The sequence below is a fragment of the Myxine glutinosa genome, chromosome 5 (genome assembly GCF_964187855.1).
Source record: "Myxine glutinosa chromosome 5, kmMyxGlut1.1, whole genome shotgun sequence".
In the NCBI taxonomy this organism is placed as follows: Eukaryota; Metazoa; Chordata; class Myxini; order Myxiniformes; family Myxinidae; genus Myxine; species Myxine glutinosa.
The window spans coordinates 83,575,383-83,591,721 of record NC_136265.1 but is presented as its reverse complement, the minus strand read 5'-3'; the positions used below and the strand labels follow the sequence as shown (position 1 = coordinate 83,591,721).

At 49.7% G+C, this 16,339-nt stretch overlaps 1 protein-coding gene across 4 annotated transcripts in view; it reads left to right on the top strand.

Annotated features, from left to right (window-relative positions):
- LOC137427409 (galactose-3-O-sulfotransferase 2-like) overlaps positions 1–16,339 on the top strand; it is a 57,571-nt gene that overhangs the window by 10,586 nt on the left and 30,646 nt on the right. For 2 of the 4 annotated variants that reach the window (XM_078778231.1, XM_078778232.1), the window contains exons 2-4: positions 354–487; positions 2,417–2,487; positions 2,683–3,023. In XM_078778231.1, the coding sequence (XP_078634357.1) occupies positions 396–487; positions 2,417–2,487; positions 2,683–3,023 (504 nt within the window). In that variant the 5' untranslated portion in view covers positions 354–395. The remainder of the gene's footprint in view (positions 1–353; positions 488–2,416; positions 2,488–2,682; positions 3,024–16,339) is intronic. The other 2 variants (XM_078778234.1, XM_078778235.1) reach the window with 1 other exon arrangement.

Here is a 16,339-nt window from a genome sequence, read left to right as displayed (position 1 = left end):
ATTCGTGGCAGGTTTATAATTGTCATCAAAATCTAAACAGTATTGGTAGAATTTCAATAAAAGCCACACCACTGTTTATATCGGTAAATATTATTCCATCGTGTTTGGAAAAACTGGAAAATTGAAAAATTTGGAAAAATTTGAAAAACAATATACGATATAGCCTATTTTACTCCAAGGGGTCCCAGGAATACCCACCCAAAATATCGTTGCGATCGGTTGAGCCGTTTTTGCGGTACCTTCAAACGGACAGATGGACATTTGGTGAATTATAGTAAGATTGTGTAAAACATTCTTAATGTCCATTAATATCCAAGTTTAAAACGTGAAGTTATTTTTCTTGTTCTTTACAGGTGTGTGTTGTTGATGTGTGCTGACCAACCTCGTGCTCCGCCATGTGGAGGTTTCATCATCGTCGCTACCTGATGGTTGTGGCCTTTGGTGCCACCCTTCTAACTTTCTTATCAATCTACCATGACCTGACAAGGTATGGATATTTGGGTTATAGTTTCAGTGTTGAGACTTTAATTACTTTTTTTCTTGCTGCAGTTAATATGTTTGACCTTGATTGGGGATGTTTTTATTTTTCATCTCTGCATTTAAATGTGAACACGTTAACACATTTCACCAGAAAAATACAAATAATCTATTTGTTGCCTCTGCCACCAAAGATGGACGGACGTTATTTTTTCAGCCCTGTCTGTTTGTCTGTTTAGCTATGAGCAAGATATCTCAAAAGGTTGTGGACGGATGCAGACAAAACTTGGTGGATATGTTGTATGGATGTTTGACAAGGACGAATTGATTGAATTTTGGTGAAGATCTGAATCTGTATCTGATAATTTTAAAGTGATTTTTCACCATTGAGATGGGGCCAAAAACAATATATAGCATGTGTTACGGATTCGTCACTTCTGTTGTTGTGGTTCTCATCCACTGTAAACATTTTTGGTTCCATGTGCTATTATTGTTATCGTTGAAGTGAATTGGAGATAACTGTTTTCAAAAGGTAAAAAAAAATAATGTTTTTTAAAAAACGGAAACCGGATCGGGAACCGGACGAAGAAGAATACGAAGAAGAGGAGGAAGAAGAGGCAGAGCAAGTGAGGTCGGAGAAGGAGCCGAGCTGCTTGGAGGTCTTGAGCAAATGCTGACGAACGGGGGTCACAAGTGAACTTTGGGTTTCCTGGGAAAGGGATTCCTGCGACAGAGTTGTTATCGCTGTGACAGATAAACCTGTGTGTCAGGTTTTGTGGTTGATTCCGAAGAGTATCGTTGGAGTGACGTTACGTCTCGAGTACGGGCCATTGGCCATTTTGCCTCGCGCCCGATTTCGGATCGCTCCAGGCTCTTCACCTCGCTTCTACCATTTCACCGCATCCAGACGTTAACCTGGTGTGTGTGTGTGTGTGTGTGTGTGTGTGTGTGTGTGTGTGTGTGTGTGTGTGTGTGTGTGTGTGTAATGTGGATTTTGAGTGGGAATTTGCGGTTCGCCGATTGGGAGCCGTTGAACGTCCATACCCGAAGGTGTGATTTCCCAGTCGCCTCTTGAGGACACCTTTGCCCATCTTTGGCAGTGTGACTGTCAACAGAACGGGATTCTGGTCTCGATACGACATCGTTCTGACGATCACTAGAGCGTGGATCGACTTTGCTTTGATGCCGGGATAGAGACATTGGGAATGTTCTTTTCGCTCACTTGGAGCACAGTGAGTTACATTGTATGAAACTGATGGTACCATCATAGGAATGATATATTGGTTGTACAATTAATTCATATTGTTATTGTACTGTTATTCTTGTGTGACCTTAATACAATACTTGTTTGTTGGTAACAATTGGTGTGGTTTCACCATTGATCTTTGACATACAGAATAACACATCTTTCTGCCGTGACTCCTCTCGGGGCTCGGAGGTACACCGTGACCGGGGTTTCGGGAGGAGCACGTAACACATGATACTTCAAAAAGTTGTGGACGGATGAGGACAAAACTGGGTGGATGAATTGGTTAGACGACAAGAACAAGCGATTCGATTTTGGTTCATGTCAGGATCCAGATCCGGCCTAGCAGTGGGATACAAAATGGTAACTTCAGCCTTGTGGAGTTATGTGTTATACTGAGTGCTGTTCTAGTTAGATATGTGAATGTATCAACATTTTTTTCCTGGTATTTGGAATGGTTTCTATCAAAGGCACTTCAAAAGGTCTGCTTTACTTTTTAATTAATTTAAACTTTAAAAAAAACTCTCCATCTTTCTTTCTCAACTGATGGTCCTGATGGTTATTTTAACACGAAATTGTGAAGCTAAAGGAATTCTTTCGATCTCACGGTTCCCTTTCTCCCTCCCTCTCTCCTTTGTAAAACTGTTTTGATTTTTTTTTTAACCCTGTTTCTGTGTACTTATATATTTCTAGTGAGCTTGTTGTTGGTCTACAACACATCGCTGCTGACTCAGTATCTGCCATCCTGGGAAGCGAAAGCCAAGGTATGGTGGTAGTTTCTATCAATACGTTCCATGCAACAAGAAATGCAATACAGGACAAAATGAATTTTTTGGATTGTTCTATGTGTGGATCACTGGTACAAAGGGGTTAATTACTGACAATAAATCCATTATGTGGTGATTGATCAAGTGAATTGTCAAGCAAAGTGAGACATGTGATGTCGCTGCATCTTCCAGGGAAAGTCGGCACTATCAACACCACTTCCCTCAGAGGACATGGAACGGATCACCTCCTATTGCAGTCAAAAAGCACAGCGGGGCAGAAGTCAACCGAGGTCAGGCCAGAGGAATGCAAACCACGCCATCACATAATGTTTATGAAGACCCACAAGACAGCAGGAAGTACAGTTCTGAATATACTTTACCGCTACGGCGACGACTGGAACCTCAGCTTTGCTTTGTCAAGCGATAATCTATTTGGGTACCCAGCGCTTTTCAATAAAACGCGTGTCAGAGGTCATGAAACTGGCCAACCCTTCGACATGATGTGCAGCCACATGCGGTTCCAACTTTCTGAAGTGAGGCTTCCTGATTCCCCAACAATAATGATGGATTTTCTGTAGCACAAATGATGGATTATCCCAAATTTAGAGAGTACATTTGCTTCACCCTGTAATGTTTTGCCTCATCTTTATTTCCTGTATGGTCGATTATCACGATCACTGCTAAACATGAGAGGAGAGCAATAACACCTGAACTGTGACCTGAAATATTAAATTAAATTATCATATTAATTTGCATAAATACGATGGCAGGTATAAACATACATAGTGGCTTGTTTGCTGCCAAGGTGAGCAAGAGAGAGAATCAAGGTATTTTTCGGCAAGTACAAATATACGTAGTGGATTGTTTGCTGCCAAGGTGAGCAAGAGAGAGAAGCAAGGTATTTTTCGGCAAGTACAAATATACGTAGTGGATTGTTTGCTGCCAAGGTGAGCAAGAGAGAGAAGCAAGGTATTTTTCGCAAGTATAAACATATGTAGTGGATTGTTTGCTGCCAAGGTGAGCAAGAGAGAGAAGCAAGGTATTTTTAGGCAAGTATAAACATATGTAGTGGATTGTTTGCTGCCAAGGTGAGCAAGAGAGAGAAGCAAGGTATTTTTAGGCAAGTATAAACATACGTAGTGGATTATTTGCTGCCACGATGAACAAGAGAGAGAAGCAAGGTATTTTTCGGCAAGTATAAACATACGTAATGGATTATTTGCTGCCACGATGAACAAGAGAGAGAGAAGCAAGGTATTTTTCGGCAAGTTTAAACTATGTAGTGGATTGTTTGCTGCCAAGGTGAGCAAGAGAGAGAAGCGAGGTATTTTTAGGTTGTCCAGGGCATTCCAAAAAGACCCGAATAACTTTGGTTGTTAATATATTTAGAACCACAAATGTGGTTCCTCACCTTAGAACGTTAGTTATTTGTTAGTATATGTGAGATAAGTCCATTTCCAATAGTTATCATCTGCGTTGTGTAAAACAAATAAGAATAGGCTCCAACCATTGTGCCTCCACCCTCCAAATTCCACCTCGTTGGGCAGAATCCATCCCGCGCCCCATTTGACAACTGGCAGTTTGTTACGCTTGGGATGCTCGCAGTTTGTTACGCTTTGGCTACCAGCAGCGTTTGCTGCTCTTGGTTTGCTGGTTTGCTGGAACTAGCCCAGTGACACGAGGTAGGTCCAAAAAGGGGGTGGAGCGGCAGCGAGGCTGAGATCGGATCGGCAGCAGGGGGACTGTAAGGGCCACCAGCCAATCAGGGCTGAGGCGACATCGCCTAACAGGGTGTGGCTAGAGGTTCCAGAGGGTTCGCTGGGCAGTGCTATATAAGCGCGCACACAAAGCCCTTAACAGGACTATTGGGAAAGGCGCTTTGTTGGAAGGACTCTCAAGTGAAGAGCGTCAAAGGACTCGCGTATTGAAAGGACTGAGCGAGCTCGTATTGAAAGAGGCCTGATTGGAGAGCGCCCTGTGTTAAAGTACTTGTCGTTGTGAATGCATTGCTGGAGTGGCACATTGCAGAGGACTTGTGAAAGCGGCGCATTGTATTGAACTATACTGGGCACGCGTATAAAGCGCCGATATATCTATTACGTACCCGGCCACGCCAGTGTAATCGCCCAGCTTACCGACCCCCCCCCCCCCATATAATTGTCCGATCCACGCCAATGACACGCGGAGATCTTGCCTGACGTCTACCATCTTCACCGCCATACAAGTCGGGGACCACAGCGAGCTGTGGACGCCATCTGTGGACCCTCACCCCGACAATCTACAACCCCCGTGTGAGTCTGAGTCTGAGTGTGAACGGGCCCGTGTCCAGGGATAAGTAAGACTGTATAAGGCTGCCCTGTGTATCTGCTTCTTCTTCTTCACTGTACATTGCTTCTTCTTCTTCTTCTTCTTCATTGTACAAAGTGTGTAATAAATTACTTGTTCTTCCTGTTTCCTCTTAATTCCACCATCTTAGTGATTTCTCCATTGGGTAAACGTGGCACGATTAGAAACCGCTCAAATCGGGTTAGTTTCTGTTAATGGCCCGAATCGCGGCTCGCTATCGCTCGGCGTGTCCACTAAAACCATGGTTCGGGCGGTGTTATTTCCTTGCTTCCCGGGAGGCACTGGTAATTAGGTAATAGGACTAATTCGACATACCACCCTATTCAGCACTGACCGGAAGGAACGTGATAGCCCCAGATCGCGTCGGCTAGTAAAAAGACAAGGGGATTAATCCCCCCTTGATAAGGGGGAAGGCCGACATCTGAGATCCGCAACAATATATATATATATATATATATATATATATATATATATATATATATATATATTGTTGCGGTTTTGAGCGTGTACATATTGATCAATTAAAGGTTAAAGGTTTGCCCCCATAGTTAGTCCACAAGCAACACGTAGGCCCACTTAGAACATTAGTTATGTCATAGTATGTCTCTGTGCTCTGTCCCCCAAATATTCCTACAGGTCGCACAAGATCTGCCAGCAACCCTCTGATGGTTAAACTGCCGAAATCTCGGCTCTCTGCTCACCTTCACTCTTTCATTCCTCTTTTCTCCCGCCTCTGGAACAAACTCCCTCACTCCCTTCAATCCCACTCCTCCCTCCAGGTCTTTAAAACAGCTGTTCACCACCATCTCTTATCTTCCCCCATCCAAAACCTTGATCTTTTCTACCCCCGCTAATTCACCCCAGATCCACCTTGTTTGAAATTCCAACTTCTTTCCTGGAAGTCCTGGCAGTGTCCATATGTTTTATACCTCTCCCACCGCCCCCTTCCCATGCCCCCCGCCCCAAAGCCCTCGCCCTCTCTCAGATCTCTCGATGTCTCCATGTCTCTCGGTCCCTGCTCTCAAATGTTGTGTTTGTGTCCTTCCCCCTCTCTCCCCATCTTGTCTACCGCTCCCGATGTTATATGTTTTATGTGTCGGTTTGTCTTTCTGTGTGATTAATGTTCGCTCTTTCACGAGCCTCGATCTTGTATACAAAAAAAAAAAAAAAAAAAGTATGTGTGAGGATAAGGCCATTTCTACTAGTGATACCTGCGTTGTGTAAATAAATAATAAGCTTAGGTCCTTTTCATTTTGGAGCCACCCTCCAATCTCCATCATGGGCATAATCGATCCCGCGCTCCATTTGGCTTCCCTCAATTTGTTACGCTTTGGGCTACCGCGGCAGTTTGTTATGCTTTGGCCGCCAGCAGCGTTCGCTGCCCTTGGGTTCGCTCGAAACCAGTCAAATGCCATGAGGTAGGCCTGGAAAGAGGGAGGAGCGCGAGGACGAGGTGTGGCCGCATCAAGCAGCACGTCAGAAGGCGGTGACGGTAAGGGCAACAACCAACCAGGGCTCGGTGGGCATGGCTTGAGAGGGCGTGGTAAAGGCGTATCTAGCAAGTGCTGGAAGGTTCGCTGAAAAGGCTATATAAGCGCATGCAGAAAGCCCTTGTACAGGACTGACGAGCGAAGGACTCGTGCGAAAGGACTGTCGAGGACTCGCATGTTTGGGCTTGCGCATGATAAAGGATTCGTTGAAAGAGAACTTGAAGAGGATACGCGCTTTGTATGAGGACGGTGCTAAAAGGACTTCTGCGGGAGAGGCGATTTGCCATTGAACTGTATTTGGAGCACATATAGCGCTAGTTCTCCTATTACGTACGCGGCCGTGACCGCAAGTATAACCGCCAAGCCCGGTTAATCTATTACGTACGCGACCATGGTCGCAAGTAACCGCCAGCCAGCCTTACCTTTTGCCCCGCATTTAACCCCGTAATTGTCCGATCCGTGCCAACCACCCGAGGGGAGCTTCTGCCCCCCTGACCATCTTCTTCGCGGCGCGAGTCAAGGACCGGAGTGAACTGCCTGGACGCCATCATCCTTGGACCATCGCCCTGACCATCTGCAATCCCCGTGTGAGTGTCTGAGTGTGAAACGGGCCCGTGTCCTGGGCTAAGTTAAGACTGTAATAAGGCTGCACTGTGTGTTCTTCTTCTCTTTCCTGTACAAATTGCAAATAAATCTGTTCTTCCTTGTTTCTTCCTAATTCGACCGTATCAGTGTTTTCCTCCATTGGGTAAGCGTGGCACGATCAGAACCGCTCGGATCGGTTATAGTCCTTGTTAACGGCCCGGGTCACGGTTCGCTCTCGCTCGGCGTTTCCACCTATAACCGTGATTTGGGCAGGGTTTATTTCCTTACTTCCTGGGCGGCGTTGGTACTTAGGTAATAGGAATTCGGCCTACCACCCTACTCAACGCAGTCCGGAAGGAACGTCATAGCCCCGGATCCCGTCGGCTAGTAAAAGCCAAGGGGACTAATCCCCCCTTGGTAAGGGGAAAGGCCGATGAGGAGATCCGCAACAATTGGTGTCGGAGAGCGGGATTTGACCCGAAGTGCACCTAACGCACTCAAATTACGAGCGGCCAAAATTTATTATCAAAACCCAAATTTAACATCGTGCCATGGATAACCAAGACGGTCGGATGCCGGTGGGGGTAAATGAGGAGGTAGAGGAATTGGAATCGATAACCCAGGACCCCCGGGAAGAATGGGAAGAAGAGGAGCGCATTGATGAGGGTGCAGCAGTAGGGGTGGCAGCCGGCAGGTGAAGAAAATGGCGGCGCCGCACACATGGCCGCAGTAGCCGAGCCCGCGGCGCCAATGGATATGGGCACCTTAATGGTGCAAATCAAGGCATGCTTCGTGGTGCAAAGTAATAAAATTGAAGGGTTGGAAAACAAAATAGAGGGCCAACAAAATGGGGGGCCAAATATACAAAATGGGGGACCAAATGAAGGAAATGGGGGGCCAATTGAAGGACATGGGTGGCCAAATAAAAGAAATGAAAGGGGTTACTGGGGTTGGAAAACAGGATGGCCACCCAAGAGAATCAAATGAAAGGAATGAAGGACGGGTTAACGGGGTTGGAAAACAAAATGGGGGGACAATTGAGGGAAATGGGGGATAAATCCGCCCAGGAAATAAAACAGATGGGGGATCAATTAGAGGAGGTAAAAAACGGGCTGGAAAGCAAAATGGATGCACAAAAGCACGAATTGGAACAAATGAGTGTGGCATCTAAGAGGGAAATAGAAGAAATGGGGGAGGACGTAAGGCGCGGGTTGAACGAAGAGGTCGCGGGGGTACGCGATGAGGTAAAGCAGTGCGAGGAGCGTGTGGAGAAGGAGGTGAGGAAGAGTACGGCTAGGTTACAGGGAGGTATAGAGGAATTGACGTGGGAAGTAGAGAAGCTGACGGTGGGACTAAAAGAGCAAAAATAACAAGTGGGTAAGAACACGGACGTGATAGGGGGGCTGAAATCAGCACAAAAATAAATAAATAAAGAACTGACAGCGACGAAGAAAGAATGTCAGATGGTACACGAGGGGCTGACAAAGAGGTTGGATGAGGTGGTAGAGACGTTGGGGGCGAGGGAACGAGAAGTCAGGACCCATATAGAGACGACCAAGGTGGCCTTAGAAGAAGAAATTGTGGGGGTGCACCGGGAAATAGAAGAGGTGAAACAAAAATTAGAGGAGGTAGAAGCAGGGGTGAGTGAAATTAAAAAGAGACGGAGGGAGACTAAAAATGAAATAAAGGAGGAGGTGATGGAATTTGTACAAGGTCTGTGTTCACATCGTGATGACGTGCTTGCTAACCAAATAAAGAGTTTGCAGGTGGCGGAGGAGGAGCTAAAAGGAAGAAGCGCCGAGGTGAGTGGCGATAATGTCAGAAATGTATATGGTGTGAGGGGAGGTTCGACGAGCGTGGGAGTTGGAATAGACCCGGGCATTCGTGAGAGGCCGATGGTAAGGTGTGCGACTGGTTCGGGGTGCGTGGAGAGAGAGTGTGCACAGGGATGTCCGACCATGGGGAGTGTGAGAGGTGTTGGTGAGCCGGGGTGTGCAAGAATGGAATGGGTAGTGGGGTTGCAGAGAGGCAACCCAGGCATCGACACCGACAGGGGCAGTATTTAGAGGGATGGGGGACGCACGCGAGCCCCTGGGGAGTACAGTACTGTGGGGGCCCGAACGATTCGGCCCCGCGTTAAACCCGCAAGGAGCGACCCACGGGGTCCGGCCTTCGGGCGGCCATAAGGTTCCACTCGCGCCGTATGACGGCAAGAGTTATTTGAGGGTGTACCTGGCGCAATTTGACCACGTGTGTAGGGGGAACGGTTGGAATCCGGACGAAGGTGGAGCACACCTTGTGGGGGCACTGCGCGGCGTGGCGGCGGAGGTTCTGACGGCCTTACCACCGGATGCTATCACGCTGCCAGAACTCCGCTCCGCCCTAATTAACCGATTCGGCGTAGAACAGCAGAGCGAGCTTGTTAAAGGTCAGGTCGCAGTGTGAAAACGGAAGCCCCAGGAGACCATCGGGGAGCTTGTCTATGATATTCGCCGCGCAGTCGGGATCGCACACGCGGAAATGGCAGCGATCTCCCAGGAAAGCCTGGCGCTGGATCATTTCATTCAGACCTCCCTGACCCCGAGCTGCAGCAACAGCTCGCCAAGTGGCGCCCGCGGACCTTGAGCCAGGCGGCCGACGCTGCAGCCCGTTGGGAAGCAGCGAGGCCCCTGGCCCGGGGAAGCGAGCGCCACCCAGTGGCGGTGCGACAGGTAGGGCCCGTGGCTGGTGGCGGCCCCCTGAGGGGGTCTGCCCCCAAAAGGGGCCCTGACCTGGAAAGCATGGTCTGAAGGCTGGTGGACCAGCGCCTGGCGGGATCTGGACCATGGCTGGCAGCTCCGGAGGTGGCACACAGTAGGCCACGGACAAATGCCCCAATTAGGACCTGCAGGGGGGGGGGGGGGGCAATTTGGAATTCCGGAGGCAGGCACCTTACCAGGTGAGGTGCTTTAATTGCAGACGGCTGGGTCCCCGTGCGTGGGAGTGTCGAGCTCCGCGCCGGGATGGACCCCGGCAGCCGAGACCATCAACTCCACCTCGTACGGGTCGGGCTAGCCGACCCCAGACACACCCCCCCCCCCCCACTAGGGCCCAGGAAACTAATATGTGCCGATCATGCAGGGCCGTGTTCGGCAGTAGGGGATGGAGAAGTGCCCTCATTGACACAACAGGTCATCTATTGTGGCCAAATTGGTACAGGTAGCTTAACAATTCGGTGCAAAATTGCCGGCGTGGTGGTAGACGCCGTAGTGGACACAGGAGCTAGCGCCACGATCATCAGCCCTGTGATCCTTAAATCGAGTGCAGACGGCTGGGATAAAATCCAGCGTCTGGAAAAGCATAGTTTGCAGCTGGCTACCGGGGTAACGGCCCCCATCATAGGGCGTGGCTTTGTAACCCTCAAGTTGGGGTCGGTAAAGAGGGAGATAGAAGTTTGGGTGGCAGTGGTGTGCGACCCATGCCTCATCGGGTTGGATTTGTTGACTGCCAGCGGTTGTAAAATCGATTTGTGCCGGGGGACCCTGCAAGTGGGAATAGATGAGCTGCCATTGGGAGGGGTGAGCACGGCCGAGAGGACAGAGCTGGAGGCTTCTGAGGCCGTGACCATTCCCCCGAGGGCTGAGGCAATCGTGCCGGCCCAATGGCTAGCTCGCCCAACATGGCAGGAGTCCTGCGGCCTAGTCGAACCGGTGGCAGTGGTCCATCCAGGGTTTAATCGTGGGCCGCACCCTCGTAAAAACGGACGGGCCTGTGGTGGCCGTCCGAGTAATTAATATTAGTACGGAACCACGCACTATAGGACGGGCCACGAAGATAGCCGGCTGCACCCCAGTTAACAAAGTCGCGGCAGTGAGGGGCGAGAACGTCCAGCCGAGCCGGCCCCAGAGGGAGTCTTCAAAAAGTACTAGGAATTGGCCCGATCCCATTTGTGAGATGGTAAGTCGAAGTAGTGTAGAGTTGGAGGATACCCAGAGGGAGGCCTTACACAAATTGATTGAAACCCATTTGGATATCTTCTCCTTGTCCTCCGAGGATATTGGACGTACGGGGCTGGTGAAACATCAGATCCACACCGGTGAGGCCCGGCCTATTCGTCAGCCCGCCCGACGGCTCCCTTGGAGCAAGAGGGAGGAAGCTGATGTGCAGGTAGAAAAAATGCTCGATGCAGGTATCATCGAGCCCTCGGGAAGTCCTTGAATGTCACCTGTTGTGCTGGTTAAAAACAAAGATGGGACCACGCGTTTCTGCGTGGTCTATCGCCAGCTAAACAACGTGACACTCAAAGACTCGTATCCCCTGCCAAGAATTGACGATACCCTCGATGCCGTTGTGGGCTCAAATTGGTTCTCAACCTTGGACCTCAAGAGTGGGTATTGGCAGGTGGAGATGGATAGGGCAGGAAGCAGAAAACGGCATTTTCCACAGGTAATGGGCTGTATCAGTTCACTGTGATGCCGTTTGGTTTGTGTAATGCCCCCGCCACCTTTGAACGATTGATGGAGCATGTACTGGGCGGCATGCCATGGCAGTCATGCCTGGTGTACCTGGATGACGTCCTGGTACATGCTAAAACATTCCCCCAAGCAATAGCTAATTTGGACCAGGTGTTTGGGTGCCTCAGACAGGCAGGGTTGAAGTTGAGTCCGAGTAAATGCACTTTGTTTGCTAGAGAGGTGGCCTATCTAGGTCACGTCATTGGTCGCGAGGGGGTAAAAACAGACCCAGGCAAAATTACAGCGGTAGAGGAGTGGCCCGCACCACGTACCATTAAGGAGGTGCAGGGATTTTTGGGGCTCTGCTCCTACTACCGGCACTTTGTGGCAAAATTTGCAGAGTTGGCCCGGCCCCTTCACCGGCTTACGGAGAAGGGGACGCGATTTAATTGGACAAGGGAGTGCCAAGAGGCCTTCCTAGCATTGAGGGGGTGTTTGACATCCGTACCCATTCTAGCTTACCCCACTAGTGACGGGACATTTACCCTGGACACGGATGCAAGCCAGGAAGGATTGGGCGCGGTTTTGTCCCAGACACAGGGGGGCATGGAGAGGGTGATCGCATATTATAGTCGGGCCATGAGTAGGCCCGAGCGAAATTATTGCGTCACTCGCAAAGAGTTATTGGCTATGCTGGCTGCCATGAGCCATTTCCACCCATACTTGAACGGGCGGAAATTTCTGGTTCGAACTGACCATTCCCCCCTGCAATGGCTCCTCCGGTTCAAAGAACCTGAGGGCCAAATTGCAAGGTGGTTGGAAAAGTTGCAGCAGTACGATTTCAGTGTGACCCATACGGCCGGGAAGGCCCATGGGAATGTCGATGCACTCTCTTGACGTCCTTGTTTGGGGGAAAACTGTAAATTTTGTGCAAGACACGAGGAGAGGGAGCAATTGTCAGACTCCATCCCGACCCTCGTAGTCCGTGCAACCTGGGTGAGAGGGCCAATTTTGCCACTAACCGCAGATGAAGAATTTGGAACTTTGGCTTGGAGCATGGCCCAGCGGGAGGATCCCGTACTGGGACCGGTGTACGAATGGGTTCGATTGGGGCAAACACCTCATGGGGAAGAGGTCACCCCCCTCGGGGCACCAACAAAGGCATATTGGGCTCAGTGGCAAACCCTGGAATTGAAAGATAACATCTTATACTGCAAGTGGGTAGAGATTCCCTCTGAGAGAACTTCCTGGCTGGTGATAGTCCCAGACAAATTTAAGAATATAATATTACAGCAGGTGCATGGTACCCGCTCTGGCGGCCATTTGGGCAGGACAAAGACAACATCTCGGGTCCGCCGGAGGTTCTATTGCGTAAATATGGGGAGCGATATACAGGACTGGTGTCGGAGATGCGACGCCTGTACTGCTAAAAAGGGACCAGCACGGAGGATGAGGGCCCCCCTTCAATTACACCAGGTGGGGGCCCCCCTTGAGTCAGTGGCTATGGATATTCTAAGACCACTACCCCGCACCCGCCAAGGTAACAAGTACATCCTCGTTGTAATGGACTATTTCACCAAGTGGCCGGAGGCCTATGCCCTCCCCAACCAAGAAGCCGGGGTGGTAGCACAGGCCTTCGTGGAAGGATTTGTATGTCGGCATGGGATTCCAGAGGAGCTGCACACCGACCCAGGGTCGAAATTTTGAAAGTCAATTGTTAAAAGATGTGTGCAGTCTCCTGTCAATTAGGAAAACAAGGACAACGCCCTTCAGACCTCAATCTGACGGGATGGTGGAAAGATTCAACCGAACCCTGATTCAACAATTGGCGTTATATACCACCACCCGTCAGGACGACTGGGACGAACATCTCCCATATTTGTTAATGGCCTCCTGAACTAGCCAGCACGTAGCCACCGCATGCAGCCCAGCGTTGCTGATGTATGGGCGGGAGTTGCGGGCTGATGTATGGGCGGGAGTTGCGGGCTCCCGCCGACCTGCTATGCGGTCCCATGCCAGAGTCCACTGATAGACCGCCGGGGGAGGGCTATGCACGTCACTTAGAGGAAGGCATGGAGAGAGTCCATGCCTTCGCACACCGCCAGCTTCAGCTGACGGGTGCCAAGATGAAGCGCAGGTACGACCACCGGAGCCAGGGGAGTCAGTACGCTCCGGGGATGAAGATTTGGTTCTTCAATCCCCGGAGGCGGAAGGGCAGGTGTCCTAAACTCACCTCTCCCTGGCAAGGCCCGGGGGTCGTCCTGTCGCAAATCTGTGACATGGTCATTAAGATCAAAATGGGGCCACGAGCCCTCCCTCGGATCGTCCATGCCGACCGGTTAAGACCCTACACCGGCGAGCAGGCGCCCTCATGGATCGCCTCGGCCACCCAGTACCTCTAATGATGCGGGCTCATAGTGCGAGAGGACTGGGGGGTGATAGTGGGAAATAGTGTCCGATGTAGAGGGATGGTACCTCTACCATCCCTCACATTAGTTGGGGCACATGAGCTATAGATTATGGGGTTTGACAGTGTGAAATAGCCGAGGGCGGGCTCAGATAATGTCAAGGATTTAGAGAGATGACAGTAGGGACAAGATTTAAGTAGAGACCTTGATACAGGTAGGGGGGACGTCGTCAGATTAGATGAATGATAATGACGAGGGAAGTGCTTAGTATAAGGGAAGATGGGGGAAAGCACCAGTATTAGAGGGAAATAGTTAGTTAAATGATGCTGTGTGTGTGTAATTGTGGGTGCCTCTTGGGCTTGGTGAAATGAGGCATTGGTCGAGAATGGTTGTGTGTGTGAGAATCTCGTTATTGTTGAGCTTGGTGAAATGAGGCAATGGTCGGGGATGACCAGAGAAAGTGTATGGGTGGTGTATTGAGGATAAGTGTAAGTGTGTTGAGTGATTGACTTGCATGGCGTGCAAGTGAGAATACTGAATGGTGTGGAATGGTGGGAGTAAATGGTGTGGTATGAGTGGTGTGGAGTGCATGGTGCGAAGGAGTGGATGGGGGAGGATGGACCCCTTCATGAATACCCGGGGAGGGTAGTTTAAAGTTAGGTAGAGGGTTTAGGTAAATTGTTTGGATATTGACATCTGTGGTGCAGGGAATAGCAAGTTGTTGCTTTGAGGGGTGCATGAGTGAGTGGAATGGCTGGGCGTGTGAGCCTGTTGGTGAGTATGTTTAAATGAGCACTCCGCCACTGGTAGTCTGTCGGCCAGTTGAGGCCGCAGGTAGGCTCTGGGAGCCAGTTAGAGTTCAGCGTAGTGTTCAGCGGGGCCCGAGGATCCGAGAGAAGGACCCGGGTAGCCCAATGCCAGAGAGGGCATCAGAGGGGTGAGAGAGCCAGGAGGGCCTTCCCCAGTTTAGGGTAGTTGGTAGGAGCGAGGCAAGCTCGATTGGCGACTTCAGTGGCGGAGGTGCGCAGGTAAGTAGGACCTGCTGGTAGAGCCACACGACCCAGCCCCGAAATTGTGCGAAGGCACAGATAGAAAAAATGGGGGAGTGAGACCCCAAATTTGGTAGGGCACCACAGGGTGGGTCAATGGGAATTGTTTTTTAGAACCACATAGTGTAATGATGCCCAATTGATTGGCAGGGCAAGACCCTGGGTAGAGTAAAGTGAGTTAATGTCAATTAGAGGATAGCTAGGATCAGAATCCCTTCGCACCATCCACATCCACTCACCAAGGTGACAGAACTCCACACCAAGTTTTTGCAATTGTTTGGAATGTGAGATGCATCTCGACGTGAGTGTGACATTGTAATATTCCATCTCTTCCTTCTTCGGAGGGATTGGAAACGAATTTGGCATAGAGGGGGATAGAAGAGACAAGACGGTAGAGACGGAATTTGTAAAGTGTAAATACGGGGAGGGGCAAGGGTAGTGTATGTTGACATGGGGGGTTACGTACGGCTAGGGACGAGCTTTCTCCGCTCGCTCTCCCGTGCTCCTCATGTTGCATTACCTTGTTTTGACGTGTACCCTTGCGCCCTTGCCCCGCTAAACTCTCTGCTTTGTCTTTCCTCCCCACCCATGGACCCATATCTTTTGATGAGGGGAGGGTGCAGGAACACTGAGCTGTGCGGCTGCACTTTTGCGCTGCACCCTGCTGCCTGTTGCCTGCACCAGTACACCTATGGACCACACGTTCTGTGGCCTGGGACCTTTGCTGGGGCAAACAATCTGCAAACATTACCTTGTGCCCTGCGGACCACTGTTTTAAGTGGCATCAATGCCATGCAGTCGGACCACTTAAGTTGGCCCTGCTGGCCGAAATGAAAACGGACACGGTTTGTGCCTTTTTATTTCCTTTGGTGTGTCAGGAAAGAAGACTGTAAGTGTTGATGATGGCACACCGAAGACGAAGCAAGAAGACGCAGCCAAGATGCAGCAGCCCAGCAGCCAAGCACAAGACATCATGATTTTTGAAATGTGATTGTGCATTTTTTTGATGATTGTGCATTTCTGGTGCATTTGAACTTATGGTGTATTGGTGCAGTGCAGTGCATTCTGTGTTTCTTCCTCTCCAAATTCCTCAAATTCTTTCCCACAAAAGAACAGGTCCTGGGTTGTAGTGTTGTAAATAAGTAGATTAGTCTTGTAAATAACATGCTCCCCACCGGCTTTATGTATAGTTTGGGAATTCTTTCCGTAATTCGGTTAATTGTGGGCGTGAGTCTGTTAGTTAGTACACAACGCAGTAGGTGGGACATATCTAGTGTTTAAAACGGTCACACACAGGGTGTTAGAGTAAATGTAGAGGGAAATCACACCGATGTGTCACACTAAGTAAAAAAGTAGTCCTGACCCTTGCATCAGAACCGGTCATACTCACTTGTGTGGGTTCGGCTCGAGGATGAGCCTGGCGAAGGAGGGGTGCAGTGTTGGGGTTTTGAGAGTGTACTTATTGATTAATTAAAGGTTGTTAGGGTTAGGAGGGGTGCAGTGTTGCGGTTTTGAGAGTGTACATATTGATCATTAAA